This window comes from Rousettus aegyptiacus, unplaced genomic scaffold (genome assembly GCF_014176215.1).
Source record: "Rousettus aegyptiacus isolate mRouAeg1 unplaced genomic scaffold, mRouAeg1.p scaffold_m13_p_5, whole genome shotgun sequence".
Taxonomy (NCBI): Eukaryota; Metazoa; Chordata; class Mammalia; order Chiroptera; family Pteropodidae; genus Rousettus; species Rousettus aegyptiacus.
The window spans coordinates 23,634,580-23,652,951 of NW_023416308.1; the positions used below are offsets into that span (position 1 = coordinate 23,634,580).

Sequence of the window (18,372 nt, forward strand, 5' to 3'; positions counted from 1 at the left end):
AGCTGATCGTGACATCGGGAGCCAGGCGGCAAAGCCCCCAGAGACCTATGCCAGCAGCCCACTTCCCACCAGTCCCCAGCCAGCTCAAAGGAGGCTCTCAACACCAGCCGCAGAGATGCGACTCCCCCATCCCCATCTCTCAAATTCTCAAATACATGTCCAGGGTGAGATGGGGGGGCTCCTTCCAGCACCCATGGACCAGGCAGCTTCTGCCTCCATAGGGCATCTGTCCAGACTCCCTGGAGTTTAATCTCAGCGTCCGGGGTTAGGCCTACTCTGTGGGGTCTGAATGGTGACAGAAAGAAAACGCCAGTTCTGTGAAAGACACAAGACAGCCGCTTCTGGCCTGTGTTCCCATCTAGCGGACCCAGCACTTTCATCTTCCCTCGGATGTGGCCCCTCCTGATTCCAGATCCTCCTGTGGCTCCATTCCTGACCTTTCTTGGTTCTACTGCTCCCTGTAAAGGAATAGGCCTGAGTGGGGCTGCTCTCAAGGGAGGATCACCTGCCTCACGGCTGTGTCCAGCTGCCCCGCTGACTCGGCTGCTTCAGTGTGTGGCTCAGGAAAAGCCTCCAGGAAGCCCTAGCCTCAAAGGTCAGCCTCAAATTATCCCGTGAGTACAGGTCATCTACCCTGAGTGGCCCTGTAAGTGCCTGCTTCCAGGCAACAGAGTGTACTCCCTGAGAGAGAGAGTGAGCAGTGGGGAGGGGCTCTGCGCGTTGGGCTTCCACTCTCAAGACTGTAGGCATAGCACTTTGTCATCTGTGTGCTATCAAAAGATACAGCTGGCTCCAACCACCAACCTGTTGGAAGAATGGGCACAGAAAGAAGGAAGTGAGTCTCATGTGCTGCCTGCCATCAGGCACAAGCAGTTTTCTGAGTCGGGGCTCTGCCGTGGGGACAGGGCCCTTCAGCCTTTGTGCAAGGCACTTGGTCAGCTGATATGTCACTGTTGATGAGTCAGCTGAGGCTGACTGTTCAAACAGGTTGTCCCAAGGTACAAAACCCACTTCCCAGAGGCTCCAGCTGTGAAATACAACGTGACAGTGTCATTGAATCAGGAAATTGCCTGGTGATGAAGGATGTGAGTGGTCAGTGACAAAACAGCACACGTCCCATGAATGGCCTTGGAAGTGGGACCAACACAGATTCCATGGACGTGTTGAGAAAAGCCCAGTCAGAGGAAGCTGAAGGGTTTTCCTTCTGTCCTAAGGTAAGTTCTGTATTGGGGTCTCTCTAGACCTCCTGTAGCCCGGGTAGAAACAAAGAGATGCTTTGCGGGATGGGAAAGGCACTGGATAGTGGGGAGCTGCAGGGAGCTCCTAGAAAGCATCATCTGTGGGCAGAACACTTAGACCATGCAAAGCCAGGCCAGAAGGCCAACACCTGCCTGTATGGCCCCAGCACACACAGGCCCAGGGCCAGTAAGCCTGCTCCTCTGAGCAAGGACGAGGGTACCTGGGGGGAGGGGCAGACACAGGACACTGGCACCTAGCAGAATGATTTAAAATATCTGCCACAGTAATATAAATCTCCTTCTGTAATTCAGCTCCACACTTGGCATGCACACACATACACACACACACACACTTGTGCACATGTACACACACGCACATGTACGGAACCTAACACAGAACAAAAAAACTCCCAGCCTGGGAGGCAACATGTGGGTGGGCTTGTCAGATCACCCCTTCAGACTTTGAACAAGAGGAGGTGATGTAAGGATGGATAAGCCCAATGTCAGCTCTAATCCTGGCAGGTACTAATGATATAATTCCATTTCAAGAACTGGTGTATCCCATGGAACACTCCTGCAGGTGCCCTGCGGGAAGAAACTGGCGCATGGTTTCTTCCTGGGAGCTGGAGACAGAACCATGAAGTCACATCTGGGGTGAGTGCAGAGGGCTCAGTACACGAAGAGGTTGAGGGGGACTCATGCACACATGTGGGTATCACATATATGTCTACGCATAGGTACATTTTCAAAATTACAAAACCTAACTTTTTTTTGATTTGATGTATAAGGAAAAAAGTATAAGCCTTTCTTTAAGAGATAAAATTACGAGTTGCTTAAAATCCAAGCAGAATATCCTGCCCTAAATGCATGAACAAAGTTGAGTTAGAGCATCAGTACTGAAGGACACAGTGAGTGTCCTTTGCTCCCTGCTTCCAGTGGCGTTGATAGCGTAGGCTGACTGCCTCCCAGCCAGGCGTGCTGTGTAGGTGCTGGGGGAGCCCCTCTGTCCACCAATTAGCCTGTCCTTGCTTATCTCTGAGCCTTCCTGCTTTCCTAATGTGTGCCCTCCAGCAGCTCTTGGCCTATAGGCTCTCATATCACATTGCTGTGTGCAGCAACATGGTTTCCTGATTTGGGTAAAAATATTATGTTTCTGCAGCACCCGCACGTCTCCCCACCCTCCTGCACCACGCTGATGGGGAGCTGGACGGGGAGGCAGGGTGGGCGGGCGCCAAATACCCAGCTCCTCCCATGGAGTTTGCTTAGTGCCCTGGGCCTCCTACTCTCACCTCAAAGTCAAGGGTGTCCCCAACCCTCAGGCTGCCAGCTCTGAGGGTAGATATGGGAGGAGGCAGGAGTCAGCCAGGCCATTCTTAAGGGGGTGTCCTTGACCTAATGTGTGTGGCTAAAATCTCACAAAAGCAGGTGTCCACATGTATCAAGGGAAACTCTGGGCCTCTTCTTGCCTTCACGTGGCAGGATTATCAACTGTGTTGTTTTTCACCCTACCTCTACCCCCAATTTATCAAATAATGATTACTCTTTGAAGAAAGAAGGTTCCAAGAACTCAGCTAGAGAACTCCCTTGAAATGAAAAGTAAGAACATGCTAGAGACAGACGCCAGAGTTTCTAGGTCATGAGAAAGGAGCGTGCCAGAAGATAGGGGCACCATTTTGCTTTTATTGGTAAGTCTGAAACTGAAGATCAGCTTCTGGTGGCTACTGAGGAGATCCCTGGCCTGAATGGAGGTCTGGGAACAGTAGGGCCGAGACTAGGTTCCAAGGCACAGTGACCAACACAGGTCCTGGCCAGCTATGGAAGGACAGCAGAGCTTGCAGCAGCAGAAGTCAGAGGACTAGCTTATTGGACTGGGGGGCGGGGGGGGGGGTTGCGGATAAGTGAGGCTCTGGGGGCTGGAAACATTCCCCTTATTGTCAGAAGGCCTGAGACTAGGGCAACAGCCCACGCAGGAAGTCAGCACCTTGCAGCCCCGATTCAATTTTCCACGTGTTCTGGGCAGCTCCACTCTCTATGCCTTTCAGTGTGCAAACATTTTACATGAAGGTATAACTAGAGTGGGATTAGCCTAATCACAGGGCAGGCTTTCTTGTTCAAAATCTGAACAGTGGGGAGGAAGCAAAAACAAAAGCCTTAATTCAAGCCCATGAAGCCCTGACTTAAAGAGCTCTCCACCTGCCTCTCGAGTTTGAAGGCCCCTGATCTGCTCCGCAAGGGGAACACCCATACAAAGTGAGGGCCTCACGGCAGGCACCTGGCCCCTTGGCAGTCCTGTTAGTGCAGGAAATGCCAAACGGGCCCCAGGGAGGCAGTGCATGGATGGGAAGGGGGAGGCAAGGCCTCTATCCCAGTGGGGGCTAGCCCTATCCCACCCTCAGGGCCCAATGCTGGGCCCACTTCCACCAAGCCAGATCTTCTCCATTCTGGCCCCATAACAGATGCCTCCCTGAGGCTCTGGCCCCATAACTACTGCTACCCTGAAGAGGTGTCTTCCTCAGCCTCTGAGCCCTGCATATCTTAGCCACAAGGACACGCCCAGGGACATAGTTAGCAGTGTTTTATAGGCTGGTAGCCAAGTCCAGGCTATTGGCTGGTCTCCCTTTTGCTGGACACAAAGATGTCACACTAAACGAATATGAAAGTTAAGCAGACAATGAGAAAATTAAGTGGCAGTGAGTTTTCGTAAATTAACGGCTGTGATTCTTTGCAAAATAAAATTTACATTTTTGTCTCTTATGCCTAAGAAGAGGAAAAAAATGATTATAGTACCTGGTCAGCTTCTGGACTTAATAAGAGCCAAACAAAAGCTCCTTCCACGATCAACTCTGACAGGCAGCATTAAATAACCCCAAGTTACAAAAACGCTCCCTGCTTCACTCTCCTAGGGGCCCGAGGACAGACAGGGTCAGGCTGTGGAGCAGCCATGGGACAGTATACAGTTCTGGGCTGGTGAGCAGGCTGGGCAGCTATAGGAGAGGTCAGTCACCCCCTCGCTCTACAGGCAGGCCCTCAAGGAGACCTATGGGAACTAAGTGGGCAATAGGAACAACAAGATCCTAATTCTTATCTGGAAATGGCAATTCCATTGTCTGGTATGTCCAATGTTGGGGAAGAGCCACACTTAGGTGTCTCCAGTCTCATTCAAGTCCTCTTTTCCATCTGAGCAAGGTGCTGACACAAGTCAGCCCAACTCCAGCTCAGAACCCTGCTTTGCTAAGCTGACCTCCAGAACTGGAGGGTGCTCCAAACGGGAGCGCTGACCAGATGGGCCAGGGAGTCTGGAGTAGAGTGACCTTGATGCCCCACCCTTAAGGCACCTGAAGAGTTGCCACAGGCAGGGACCAGAGGGTCCTTGATCTGGGCAGTCTGGGAGGCTGGGTCCAAGTCCCCACCTGGCTCCCATAGGCAGCCCTCCACATGAACAATCAAAGCTCATGGAGCTGTGAGATCGAGGTGGAGCCGGGCTGCCTCAGGGGCACTTGAATCCAAACACCCCAGTGCCTGCCTCCTTACAGGAGCTATGGGAAGTGGGCCCGCCTTTCACCCTTCCATGTTTCCTTCACCTGCCCAGGGGTTGCCCAGCTGAATAGCTGAGCCACGCAGGGCTGCACACCACTACTGAGCCTCCTGTGCAAGGCTATGCACCCCTTCTGGGCCCCCATTTCCTCCACTGGTAGTGGATAGCTTTCCAAAGTGACCATCATTCCCTTGCCCATTTCTTCCAGGGGGCTCCTGCCTGCGCAGGGAACCCTGTCCTTCCTCCGGAATTATCTACGCCATCTTCAACCCATCCTGGATTTCCACAGAAAAATGAGGAAACAAGAATAATGGAAAAGGCAAACAAGCCAGACACAAAAGTGGCATTCAGGAGGCTGAGCTGAAGATGCCTACCTGTGGAGGCCCGCCTCAGGCCCCACACACCTCGGCCTGGCCTTAGAGGGTCCTGCTCACAGACTCTGGAGCTCCCCCTGTACTTGCTGGAGTCTTCTACATGTGATCCATCACCTCCAGGGGTTCCAAACCAAGAACCCAACTATGTAGTGAAGGGGTTGATTCTGTTTTCTGCCAACTGGCCTCAGGCCTGGCTACCCGCCTCTGCCATCTGTCCAGCCCTGGGCAACCCAGATACCTGTACACAAAGGAGGAAAGGGGGCCCTTCGTATGCCCATGTAGTAGGGACACCACTGTGGCCACAGGGGTCCAAAGTGCAGCTAAGGTGGCATGAAGCGATCACAAGAGGCCGAAGGCTGCAGGCCCCACCATGCGCTCCGCTCACCAGTTTTGAAGCTACTGGTCACTGTCCTACACGGGCACACCCTAAAAGGTTAACTGCTGCTCATGACCCATCATGGGAAGAGAAGGAGGGTGGGAGGCCCTGTGCAGTGCACAGACTCCACAAGAGACCTGGGGCCGGTTGTGCCCATCCAAAGCTTCCAACAGGCCTTGGGGAGTCAGTGAATGAACATAGCACCCACTGCAAGCGGAGGCCAGGCATGCTGGGCACCCTTAGCCACCGGCTGGGCCTCCTGGATAGGACCAAGTAAAACCATCCCTGCCCAGTGACAGGAGGCACTTGGGGCTAGGGGGCAGCCCTCAGGTCCATATTAATTTCAGCTCCATTTTAAAGGCGAGTTAAAATAAACATGGGGAATATTTATAAGGCAAATAAATCTGGCAGAAACAGCCCCTACAAGTGTGAGCAGAGGCCTCCCCCTCAGCCCCAGCCCAAGCTGATAAAATACAGAAATGCTACTGTAGACCCTGCGGGCTTATTTTGACTGTGCAGAGGAATGTAACATGTAAACACTGACTCCCATATCACACTGTTACAACTTGCATTAACAGCACCGGACAAAAGCCGCATTTTCACAGAAGCATCGTACAGGGATATATCTCCAGCTTAATTTTTTTTAAAAAAACCATTTCCTCACATAAATCATGCTCAGAACTAAACGGGTGACTGATACATTGCAAACACTTTTTTTCTTAAACAATAACATACCTAGATTCCTTCTAAACCAAAGAGCTTTTTTTAAAAAAATCTTCTAAATGTTTTTTTTCTGAAGAAAATAAACACTGCAGTTTCTTTCCTGTCTTCTCAGCTGAGTGAGCTGCTGCCCCTAGCACACAGTCACAGAGGAGTACCCCAAGCCAGGGCCACCTTGCTGAGTGCCACCAGTACCCACCGCACCTGGGCTTCCCTCCCCAGTCCCGTCTGAAGATGATGCCAAGCACTCCCGCCAGTGGCCCAGGAAAGCCAGAGTCGAGCCAGAGCATGACAGGGAGGGACTCAACTCAGGGAAAGAGCTTTCCGATAGCTTGAGGGGCTGGGGGTGGGGGAGACGGGTGGCAGCCCTGTCTCCACCTCACCACACCATGGATGAACTGCAGACGCTCAAGGACACAAAGGCGAATCTGACAGGTGGAAACCCTAAGGGAAAATATAAGCGCTTTTTTTCAAAAACCATCTTGGGGGTGGGGTAGGCTTTCCTGAACATGCAATAAATCTAAAAGCCATTAAGTGTAAAAAGAGATCTAAGTTACATTAAAAAAAAAACATTTGTACATTGCACAAGTTAAAAGACATGACAAGCTGAGAAAATCCGCAACATAAACGACATGGGATCACAGCCCTAATATGCAACCGGTTGGAAGATAAGAGATAAGAGAAGAAAAAGAAAAGCCAGATAGAAAAAGGGTTGAGGACGAAGCTGAGAATTCACAGACACAGATACACACACACACACACACATCCTCATATATGAACTTACATACAGGCACTCAATTTTAAACAGTCAATAAATACACAAAAAGATTAATAATAGCAAACAAATAAAACCAAGTCTTATTTACCTACTGGATAGTCAACAATAAAAGAACAGAAACCCAGAAATTACGCGTAAAAAAGTAACAAACATGACAACATAAAAATTAAAAGTTTCTGTATAAAAAACTATCGCCAAGTCAACAGACAAACCACAGCCTAAGGAACCAGCGGAAGGTGATGGACACAAACCTGAGTGAGCTTGAGCACAGATATTGGGAGGGAACCGACACGCCTCTGGCAGAAGCAATTTGCAGTCACCCCCTGGAAGCAGGAGAGGCTCCTGTCAGTTTTATGCCTTTTGGAAAAGCTAATGCCCACGTGAGGAGGAGGGGTCAGGAAGCACAAGCGCACGTGTGATACGGTGTGGCTCACCGGCAGGGAACGTGTTAGCAGACGTGTGAAGGTGTCAAGGGCACCTGCCTAGACTTGGGGTTTCTACTTGTGGAAACATCAATAGCTATTTGTAACACATAAGAAGCACTTATGACAGTATGTAAGATGCACACCAAAGGTTTTCGTTGTGACATTTTATAACAACCGAAAAGAGAAACTACTGAGATGCCTGTAAATGGTGGAAAGATAAAAAAAACTACCCCACATCCATTCAAGGGAATCCACCCTCAGCCCTGACCAAAGATGCCATGTGAACAGGGAACGATGATGGCTAGCAGAGCACATGGCCTGCACGCACACTCCCCCTGTACACATCACACATGCACACAACACATGCATATTCACTGCCTCACACGTATACTTGGGCACACATGTCTGTCCATCTCTGGATAAACTTTTCCACCCATATTTTCTTGTACACGAGTCCCCAGGCAGTGTAGTACTGCTGACGACCAAGCCTCTGCTGCCCTCTGGTGGCCTTTCCGGTCCCAGTGAGCATAATCCCCACCACACCCAACAAGCAGGAGCTGTCTGGACCTGGAACCCCCAACAGCCTGCTCTGTGGGTGTATGAAATGAACTTAGTGCATTTTCACTTTCCTGGAGAGTATAAAACCACTCATTCCACAAGTATTTCCACAACTTGGCAGTGGTTACTGAGGCCTTTGGAGCCTTTGCTAGACCACAGGGAAGCCCACGGTGTGAACCAAATGAAAGCAGGGACATTTAATCGAGGCTGGAAAGGCCAAGGGTTTTTCCTGATGACTTAAACCTTCTTTACCTCCTTGAATGCCACTTTGGAAACCAATGCCCTAAACAATAAATGTCCAGTTCACTCAGTGACACATATGCCATCATTTCTAAGACAGTCACAGCATGTGTCAACGATCCCTCTACGGGACACGAATAGCGGGCTTTCTGTCCTCCTCTCAAGTAGATGGAAAAGAACACACTAGGAAAGGACCACACAGCATTCTACATGGCCCCAACACATAGGAAGATGAACAAAGAAACCCCCACTCAGGCACACATCAGGTCTTACGTTTTTCCAGGGGATTCCTTCAGCCAGAAGATATCATCACTTGTAATTCCGTGTTCCAAGGCACCTTCGATCTATGCAGAAAAAAGGGTCAATGTGAGAAGAGTGTCATCTGGCCTGTCCTGGAGAAGTCCTCAAAGGGGATGCCCGTTTAGTAGACCCAACTCAACCATAACCACCCCACCAGCCCACTTGAGGGTATGCTTCCTTGTTCCACAGACTTTTCTTCAGGTTGTGACCTCTAGGGACAGGTAACCTGTCTATATCTAATTTGGTGTGCAATGTGCCTAACACAAAAGCACCAGGCTCTCGTAGGCTGTGTGAGGAGGCCACAGAGCCAGGGTACAACCAGCAAGTATTTCCTCTCTGCTCCTTGCGACACCCACCTTGATCCAGACCCAGGGCTGTGGGGAGGACGGGGGAAGTGAGGGATGGAAGGGCAAGCCAGCTCCTAGGGCACCAGGCTGAAGGCTGAATGTAACTGGGCACCCTTGAGGGACAGTACAGGTGGGCCCTGTGCCCAGAAATTATACAGAGCACCTGTGTCCCCACAGGAACTGATGGGGGGGGTGGGGGGGCGCTAAGCAGGTAGACAAGTCCCCAGGATGATTGCTCTCTCAGAGGCCTTGAGAAGAAGACGTACTGGTGGAGAGGAAATGGATTTTACAGTTTATGATTCCAACTGGCAAAAAATAAAATAAAATAAAGTCAAAAATTTCTTGGGTTTGTGAAAGGAAAATCGAAAGTTCTGAAAATCAAATGGACTAAAACACAAGCAAGTCTTGGCAGGCACCCAGGGGTGTGGGCCGCGGGGTCATCCTGGGCAGGGTGGCAGAGAGCAGAACAGCCATGGAACTGCCCTCCGTAGGACTGGCAGGTCTTGCCTCATCCCCTTCTGGGCAAATGGAGACATCAGCAGCTGCTCAGCCGAGGACCAGCAGGGTGAGACCAGGCCAGCCCCTCCTCAGGGTGTCCTGACTCAGGCATGTGCGCGGAACTGCCTGGTGACTTAAAGGAGCTGAGAAGACCACCTGGCTGCCGGAAGCTAACTATGGCCTTTAGGGGCTTTAGGCAGAACCAGCATGAAGGGTCACTAATGGCCACGCACTTTGCCCCTGTCTGTTGTAGCTACCATAAACAACAGCACCCTGCCATCTTACAAAACCATGCAGCCTGCCCAAAAGCCAGCCCTGTGCACAAGCTGCCTCTGGAGGCTGCTATTGCTGGCCTGACAACAGGAGGGGAGGTCCAGTGGCCCCTGAGAATCAGAGATATGCTTTTCCCTCCATGCTCCATTTTCAGAGAAAGCATGAAACAGAAAGTGCAGGTTCAGGATTTAGACGTCTGAGAAAAAACAGAACCACACTCTTTGTTCTTCCTCCATTCGTGCTCATCTAGGTCTAAGTAGGAGGCAGGAGTGGCCTCTAGGCCCATGGGACCTGTGGGCCTGAACACTTTACTGTGGCCCACATGGAGGCTCAGGGCTCGAGACACCCAGTTTACGGGATCCCCTGTGAGACCCGTGAGGATATGGCATCAGCCAAACCCCTCTTTTCCCCCTTCCTGCTTCTCATTCCCCCCACCCGCTGGGGCCTCTTCCTCAACTCTAACTTCCTCACCGGGTGGGGGCGGGGGGAGGACAGAAAGCCCCCACATGTAAGAATGGGCCAGGAGGTGTGGAGTGAGGACCTCCTCAAAGTCCAAAAAACAGCAAAAGAACTGGAAAAAACTGTCACATTCAACTTTTTCATAATTCTGGAAATAAACTGAAGGCCTGTGGCAACACAGAGAACATTAAGAAAAGAAAAATGGCTAAAACTTGGTAAGAATGGTTAAGTTTTGTTAAGTTTTAACTTACTCTAGTCCCATCCCCCAACTCAGTGGCAGCCTTGAAAAATGACAGCACCAAAGAGAGCAGAACAGAGCCAGAGCCCATTCAAAGCTCCTTCCCAAAGAACAGTCATTGGTTGACGTGGCTAGTGGTTCCCTGAAACACCCCACTCAATAGGCTTGTCTTCATCTGACCTTGCTCGAACTCACCCAGTGCTGAAAGCCTCTCCCTGGGGAGGATTTGCCCAATGACTAAACATCACGGCTGCCTGAAGTGATGGATAACAGTTGACACAAACAACAGACTAACCAAAAGTGTAAAAGGAAAAGCTGAGGAATGAGATGTCTGCGGGGGCTTTGAAAAGCTCCATTATATTCCTGAGATCTAGGCAGCTAGGTGTAAGCACTGGGCTGTGCACACACCCAGAAAAGACCTGAGATGGCCCTGAGCTCTCACCTCTGGCTGATCTTGAGACTCTGTACAAGCAGGAAGTTAGAGCTAAGGCAGAGTTTCTTCTGTCTGCCTGAGTGTTAAAGGTGCTCATAAGGGTCCTTGGCAAAACTGGGAGATATCTTAGTTCCAGGTATTTAAGGAAATATCTGTCTAGTCATTAGCTGACCATTAAGCTAACTGAGCAGAGACTTCAGTGTCTTCATATGACAAAAATGAAGACTTTACAAAATTAGTTCAGAAAAATCACCCAACAAATGAAGAGCAACAAACAAAACCCTACAGTGGAGGGAAATTCTGATTTCCAGAGTTAGTACGTTATTTTATTTGAAAAATTCACTCATCAACAAAAAACTACAAGATATGCAAAGAAACAAGAAAGTATGACCTCCATAACACTGCTGGTAGGAGTACAAAACGGTGCAGCCGCTTTGGAAATTAGTCTGGCAGTTCCTCAAAGGGTTAAAAATAGAGTTACCCTATGAGCCGGCAACTTCACTCCTAGGTATGTACCCGAGAGAAGTGAAAATTTAAATCCACAGAAAAACTTCGACACAGATGTTTATAGCAGCATTATTCATAATAGCCAAAAGTGGAAGCAACCCAGACGTCCATTAATAGACAAGGAGGTAAACAAAATGTGGCATATATACACGATGGAATATTATTCAGTCATAAAAAGGAATGAAGTTCCGACACGTGCTATACCATGAATGAACCCTGAAGACATATGTTAAATGCAGGAAGCCAGTTGCAAAGATCATATCTTGTGTGATTCCATTTATGTGAAATATCCAGAACAGGTAAATCCATAGATACAGAAAGCAGACCAGTGGTCGCCAGGGGCTGAGGGAAGCAGGGAGTGACTGCTACAGGGTACAGAGTTTCATTTTGGGGTAATGAAAATTATCTGGAATTAAGTAGTATAGGCTGATGGCTACACAGCTCTGTGAAACACTGAAACTCATTGAATTGTACCCTTTAAAAGGGTTTATTTTATAGTATGTGAATTTTATGTCATTAAAAAAAGATTTTGGTTTGGAGGAGGAAGAACAAGGCTTAAGTCCTAGACATGTCAATATTTTGAGGCTGACAGAAAAGGAGGAATCAACAAAGGGGATTGAGAAAAAGTGATACTAAGATAAAATGAGAACAGGTCTGGTAGTGTCCCGGGAGCCATCTGAAGAATGAACTGAGAACAGCTCTTAGGATTCGTAGTGTGGGGGTCCCTAGTGACCTAATTCAGCAGAATGAAATTGAGAGAGAATTGGAAAATAGAAATTGATAACTGTGAGCACACACACACACACACACACACACACACACACACATTTCTAAAGAAGAATGGGAAAGACTGCTAGTGTGGGAAGCGTGAACGTAAGCAGTATATCACGTGAGTCCAAGGACCATGAACATGGCCAGGGCGTGGGGCAACATGGTGTTTTGAGGGCACTCACATGCGTGGGGTACTTCGGCCGCCCTCCAGTAGCGATGACAATGTGCTCAGCTGAAAGTAGAGTCTGAGAAGAAACCAAAAAAGCCACAGTCAAACAGGTACACCAATGACATCCACAAGGAGGGCTCAATGCCTCCAGGTGCCCCTGAGCAGAGACCCACAATTCTAACTATGGACCCTGTGGGCAGTAGCTCAGAGGCCCCACAAAGCTGGGAGACCATCAAGGGTCAAGGGGACAGGCAGAGGATGGCAGGGAAATGTTCTAACTCCAAGCACTTCAGTTTACAAAGCACCTTGCTGGTGTCTCCTTGAATCCCCACAAAACTCTGCAAGGGTGTGATCATCCACCCTTGTCCTCTGAAAGTGGCATCCAGGAGAAACGTGCATAGCTTGCAATCCATTTCACCCCTCATAAAGAATTACAAGGAGTTTCAGAGGGTTTTCTCTGGTCAACTGAGCAAAACTTATTACTGAGAATAGCACCAAAGTCCATGGAACAGTTGAGACTCACCTCTTTCCCACCTTTTGCGACACCACGAACCATGTGCTCATTGACAAAACTAGCTTTGATGTTAAAGTACTTGACTTTTCTGTAAAATAAATAAAATTTTCAAACATTTCCTATACAAATGAAGCGTCACCTAGGGAATTAAATAGAGAGCGCTGTGCAGACTGCTAAAACGTGAGCTAGGGCCCACAGCCCACTGTCCACCACCCATAGCTCAGGTGGGGAAGAGGGGAGTGGAGAACTGCACTGGGGAGCAGCTCACCATTTCCCGTGTTACCCAGGGGTTCCCTGGGACATGGTGACCACAGTCGCCAGGTAGGGATGGAAGCCAGGTCTGTGCAGTCCTGAGAGCCCAAGTACAGTCCTGGTGTGTGATGACAGCAGTAGCTGGGCCTCCCCTGGGGTCAGCTCTTGTCAGGTTCCTTGGGTTCCTTGTCCACCAGGGAAGAGACCCCCCCCACCTCCACGTATACCCAATTACCCTGAAACACCCAAACCACCAGCTTTCCACTGGCAAGGGAGCTTTTAAGGGACGATAAGGCTGGAAGAACAGGTATAACGATGAGGACATGAGGGTGTTCGGACACAAGGTGTAAAGAAGCAGCCCACCCCTTTCTAATCACAAAGGCCATGCTTTGGTAAGCCTTCACTGCCACCTTAACCTTGTGCTCTCCCCACTGCTAGGCCCTGCGCCTGCATGTTCTGTAGACGTCCTCACCCACCCCACAACCTGCTAACAGCAGCAGGATACAGACACACTGTGCTGGCCTCCTTTTGCAGGCAACTCTGGAGCCGGCCTGAGGCCTGGCCTGTTTGGTGCCCACCCAGCGTCAGGCAGGACGAATGGCAGAGCCCGATGTTTCTAGAAAACTGCACAGGGGACACTCAGAGATGGGAGCCCCATTCAGAGGAGGAATAACACCATACGGCTTAGCTCCCTGGGCGACCCCTGGGGAAGCCAAGGTGGCAGCTTCCCGGCTCAGCTTCCTTGGGTGAGGGGGTACAAAACAGCTGCCTACTGCACAATGCAGGAAGATCCCTCAGGGCCAAGCTAGGGATGCTCGGATGAGAACCACCAGACCTTTGAGGGTCCACTATCCTTTTCATGACCTGTATGGGCACAGAGCAGAACTGCTGAGCAAGGAGCAAAGCTTATCCTTGGTCAAGTGCAGTTTCAGGCAACTCTTCTCCTGGTGGCCATCCTTGGGGAGGATTCTTCAGTGTGGCAAAATATTAGCATTTGGACTACGGGACCGTAAGGGGCTGGTTGGGCTGGGTAGTCTCAGGTGGGAGTGATCATGTCACACATTTGCTCTAGCACACAATGCCAGGCTCCTTCACCAAGCCCAGGGAGCTGCAAGTATGTGACGCGGTGTTGGGTTCACAGCGTAGGAGGCATGAGGTGAGGTGTGGGGTTCACAGTGTGGGAACTAGAAGGTGAGAGGCAAGGTGTGGGGTTCATGGGGCAGCACCTGGGCCTCCAGTTTACACCAGCCAGGTAGGGCTTACTTGGCTCCTTCCACATAACTGTGGTTGACCCTGGCAGGAGAAAGGCTGCCCACTCAAGGAAGGAACTGTCCACTGGGATGGCCCTCGCCAGCCCCCACATCTGGCCCTCGTACTCTCAGCCCTGAGCACACCTGCTCCCCCTCCCGGTTATAGACATTCCGCCAATGTGCCCCTTGTTCCTCATAGCTCTGGGCCTTGCAGGTAGCCCCCAAATGGTGGCCTTCTACTCCCAGGGCACTCGGTTCATCCACTACTTGTCTGCATGCCCCACCTCATGAACAGGGGCCCCTCATCTTATTGTTACTGAGCCCCCCATTAGTAAGGGCTTGTTGTCAAGGCAAAAAATGACCCAGAGAAGGCTAAAGAGCCGGGTGAGGCTTCAGTACCTGTCCTGCAGTTGCACCCGGTGCCCCCAGTTCAGGGACTTCACGTGGTTTTGAACAGCTTCTGCCATCTTCCTCCTATTAAGGCAAAACCAAACGTTAAAACCACCACAGAAGCATTAGCTGTAGAGTCCCATAAGACTATTAGATACAAATAGTGCATTAACAGAAACAGTATTTCTAAAGGTGGTAAAATGTGACATTTATCCCTACAGCCACCACCTCTGTCCCATGTTTGGGGTTGTGAATCTTTGGACTCATGAAAAATAAGGCTTTGGTCCATAGCCATTAGGACGCGGCAGTGGCCCAGCATCCAGGTCAACCGAGAACCATAAAGGGGCCTGAGCATTGCTCTGAATAAACCTGAAGTGGCTCCCATACTGAGCCACTGGCCTTTGGGTTGCGTCATCCTCTTGGGTGTCCTGTGCACTGTTCGACCTTCAGCAGCATCCCAGGGCACTACCCAGTAGATGCAGCAGCATCGCCCCCTGCCCCACTAGGCACTGACAAAAGCCTAGGTACCCAGGACTGTACCAGGTGAGAAGCCCAGGTGAGACGGGCATGCTCCCCTGAGGGCTAACAAGACAAACCTCTACTCCTCCGTGAGTAGCAGAAAAGCACTAGGAATGGGCTGGGCTCCTCACCAGTTGTGCGGTACCTGCTGGGTGACCTCCCAGCCATAGTGGGGGGCATCTCGGATCATGCCCCCTAGCAGTGCTGCCTGGTGCATCAGCTTCTTGGGGATGCAGCCAACATTCACACAGGTGCCACCGAGGCCCCATCTGGTACCTGGCATGTTGGGAAGAGCACATTTAGACTTATATTCGGGTGACTTCTAAGGATTTCCTATACTTCTATAGTTGTTTAGAATTCCTTTAAGTTGGGTTTATAACTCAAACATGGCCAAGGTGACCCTGCCCCACAGATTTGTTCCATATAATTGTGTTCAGAATCATTTTTAAATGAGAAGGATCGAACTTTAATGTAATGGCAGCTTATGAGAGAAACAACACTCTCTGGAGACTTGGGAAAGACTGGTTCTGGGCTCAACTGCCCTCTGTTCCATGACTGCACCTCTACCCAGCCCCCTTTCCCAGGGCACATAGCTCCTGTCATCGGGGGCTGCCTACCTCGGGGGGAAGGCTCCACATAGTCTACCACGGCCACCTTCTTTCCCAGTTGAGCAGCTGGAATGACAAGAAAAGGCAATAGGCACAACCAGGGAGTTGTTTCACAGCTGGGAACAGGGACCCCAGGGACCCATGAGGCCTAGAAGAGAGTGGGGAAGGACCTGGGCCAGCGGTTGCTGGCCAGCTCTGCATCTAGGTCTCCCTGTGCCTGATGCCACCCAGCCATGTTGCCCACAGCTGGGAACCTTCCTCTTGGACCACAGTCTTTGCATCACTCACCACAGCAGCACTGAGCACAGCCTTCCCTCACCTCCCACCCCACCTGGTTCCAGGCCCAGACACTCAGCAGCACCCACCTGAGCCTGGTGCCCACCCTAAGCATGCTAGGATACACTGAAGGAGTGCCTACCTCCCAGGAAAGGCTCTGGACTTGGACTTCCCCTCGTAACCTCTCCAGGCCCTCCCAACAAACTTGCCACCTCCTCTCCTCCCCACCAGACACTACGTGTGGCCTCCACTCATGGTCTGCCCTCGTCAGGGCCTCTCAGGTGTGCTTTTGCTGCCTTGCTCTCAGGGTGAAGACACAGAAGTTCTGGAGAAATGAAACGGCAAAGCCAGGGCCAGGCAGCCCCTAGACGTAGAGTGAACCTAGGCTCAAAACTGCACCTGCTGCGTGGAGACTTCTGGCCCCTCTCTGGCTGTCAGCAGGTTCCCCTGGGCTACAAGTCCCAAGTTCTAAGACCAACCCTGATACCAGTTAGGCAGGGCTAATCACAGGGCTTCCCCTTGGCATGGCATTGGCCAAGCCCTGACCCTGGACTTGACTGTCTCAGAAAGCATGCCTGAAGTAAACGTCATGAAGTCATGAGTGTTCCAAATACTATAGAACACGCTCGATTCATGGGTATCAGAACAAAGTTTTAGAAGGCTTCATTTAAAAGCCCATTTGGCTCAACTAATCGGGATTCCAGTGCTCAATTTAAAAGCTCCGGCCAAGGGACCTCATTAATCATGCCAAAGCCCAGCTCCCACATCTGACCACAATAGACCAACAGGGACTAGATGCACCCTCCCACCTAAAATAACCAAAAATCCAGACAAAGTACATGTAACAGTGGGTTTAAGATGCTGGAGATCAGAAAACAAAGGACAGCAATATCTGAGCGACAGGAAAGGAACAAGGTGAGCCCCAGAATTGGAGTCTCCGGGACCAGGTATAGGAGGTGGTCCCAGTAGAGTTCAGCAGACTCCCTGGTGAGGAGAGGGGCTGAGGGGCTGGGGTGACCAAGGCGGCCAGAGTTTCTGGCACAAATTACCAGAGAGGAGAGAGCTGCACAAAGAACCTCGGGCATCTGATCAATGCATGTGTGTGAGGAAACTACTCAAGGCTGGGAAAGAATCATCCAGAAGGATCAAAGGAGATAATGCTCACCCAAGGCCAGGAACAGTGCCTGTTCCCAGAAGCCAGCCTGGAGAAAACATATAATTCCTGGAGGGCTGGGTAAGCAGAAGGGAGGTTATGCCACAGTAGTTGAGAATAATGATCCTAGATTGGGCACAGCTCCAGACCTGTCAAACAAATCTTAAGCAGAGGATCCAAAAAGATCATACTCTCTCACTGGCAGAACATGCTCAAAAATATTTCTAGGAATACAAAAATATCGAAAGCCCAACGAGGTTAAGTTCAAAGTGTCTGGGATTCAACCAAAAATGACCAAGCAAAGAAGCAGTAAAAGACAAGCTGTAAAGAGAATAATCAGTCAATGGAAACTGGCCAAAAGCTGACACAGATGTCAGAATTAGCAGAAAACAGTAAAACAAGTACTATTAGTATATTCCATATGTTCAGAAAGTTAAGGAGCAACAGGGAAGATATAAAAAAGGACCTAAGTCAAATTTGTAGAAATGAAAATACAGTACATGAGCCGAAAACCATACTGAGTGGGAGTAATGATATATTAGACATTGTAGAATCTTTTATTAGTGAATTTGAAAACATAGGAATAGAAACTATCCAAAGAGCACCAATGAGCAGCATGGCATCTTCAAGCAGCCTAATATACAGGTAATTAAAGTCTCCAGAAATGAAGGGGAGAGGGAAGACCAGGAAAATTATCTGAAGAAATAATGTTTAAAAATTCTCACAGCTTGATGAAAACTATAAATCCACAGACCCGGGAAGCTCAGTGAACTCCAGAAGAAAAACGGTTAAAAACTACACCAAGGTACACTATCATGAAATCACTCAAAACCAATGAAAAGACAGGATCCTAAAAAAAAAAAAAAATACACACACACAAAAGAATAACAAAGATAAAGAGGGTAGCAGATTTATCATCAAAAACAGTGCAAGAGAGAAGTGGGGGAGGGGTGGAGAACATCTTTAAAGTACTAAAACAAAAAAACTGTCTACCTGAATTCTATGCCCAGAGAAAATATTTTTTTTTAAAGGCAAAATAAAGATATATTCAGACATTTAAAAGCTGAAAGAATTCATTATGCCTAGGGCTACATTACGAGAAACATTTTTGGAGGTCCACAGGGTAGAAGAAAAATGATATCAGATGGAAAGTAGGATCCACACTGAGGAA

General features: G+C 49.7%; 1 protein-coding gene across 3 annotated transcripts in view; it reads right to left on the reverse strand.

The window, feature by feature from the left end:
• The window catches only part of TXNRD2 (thioredoxin reductase 2), a 47,841-nt gene that overhangs the window by 22,547 nt on the left and 6,922 nt on the right, over positions 1-18,372 (reverse strand). For all 3 annotated transcript variants that reach the window (XM_016166931.2, XM_016166930.2, XM_016166932.2), the window contains exons 3-9: positions 15,782-15,838; positions 15,296-15,440; positions 14,655-14,729; positions 12,763-12,841; positions 12,253-12,315; positions 8,518-8,588; positions 785-804 (exon numbers count right to left, since the gene is read on the reverse strand). In XM_016166931.2, the coding sequence (XP_016022417.2) occupies positions 785-804; positions 8,518-8,588; positions 12,253-12,315; positions 12,763-12,841; positions 14,655-14,729; positions 15,296-15,440; positions 15,782-15,838 (510 nt within the window). The remainder of the gene's footprint in view (positions 1-784; positions 805-8,517; positions 8,589-12,252; positions 12,316-12,762; positions 12,842-14,654; positions 14,730-15,295; positions 15,441-15,781; positions 15,839-18,372) is intronic.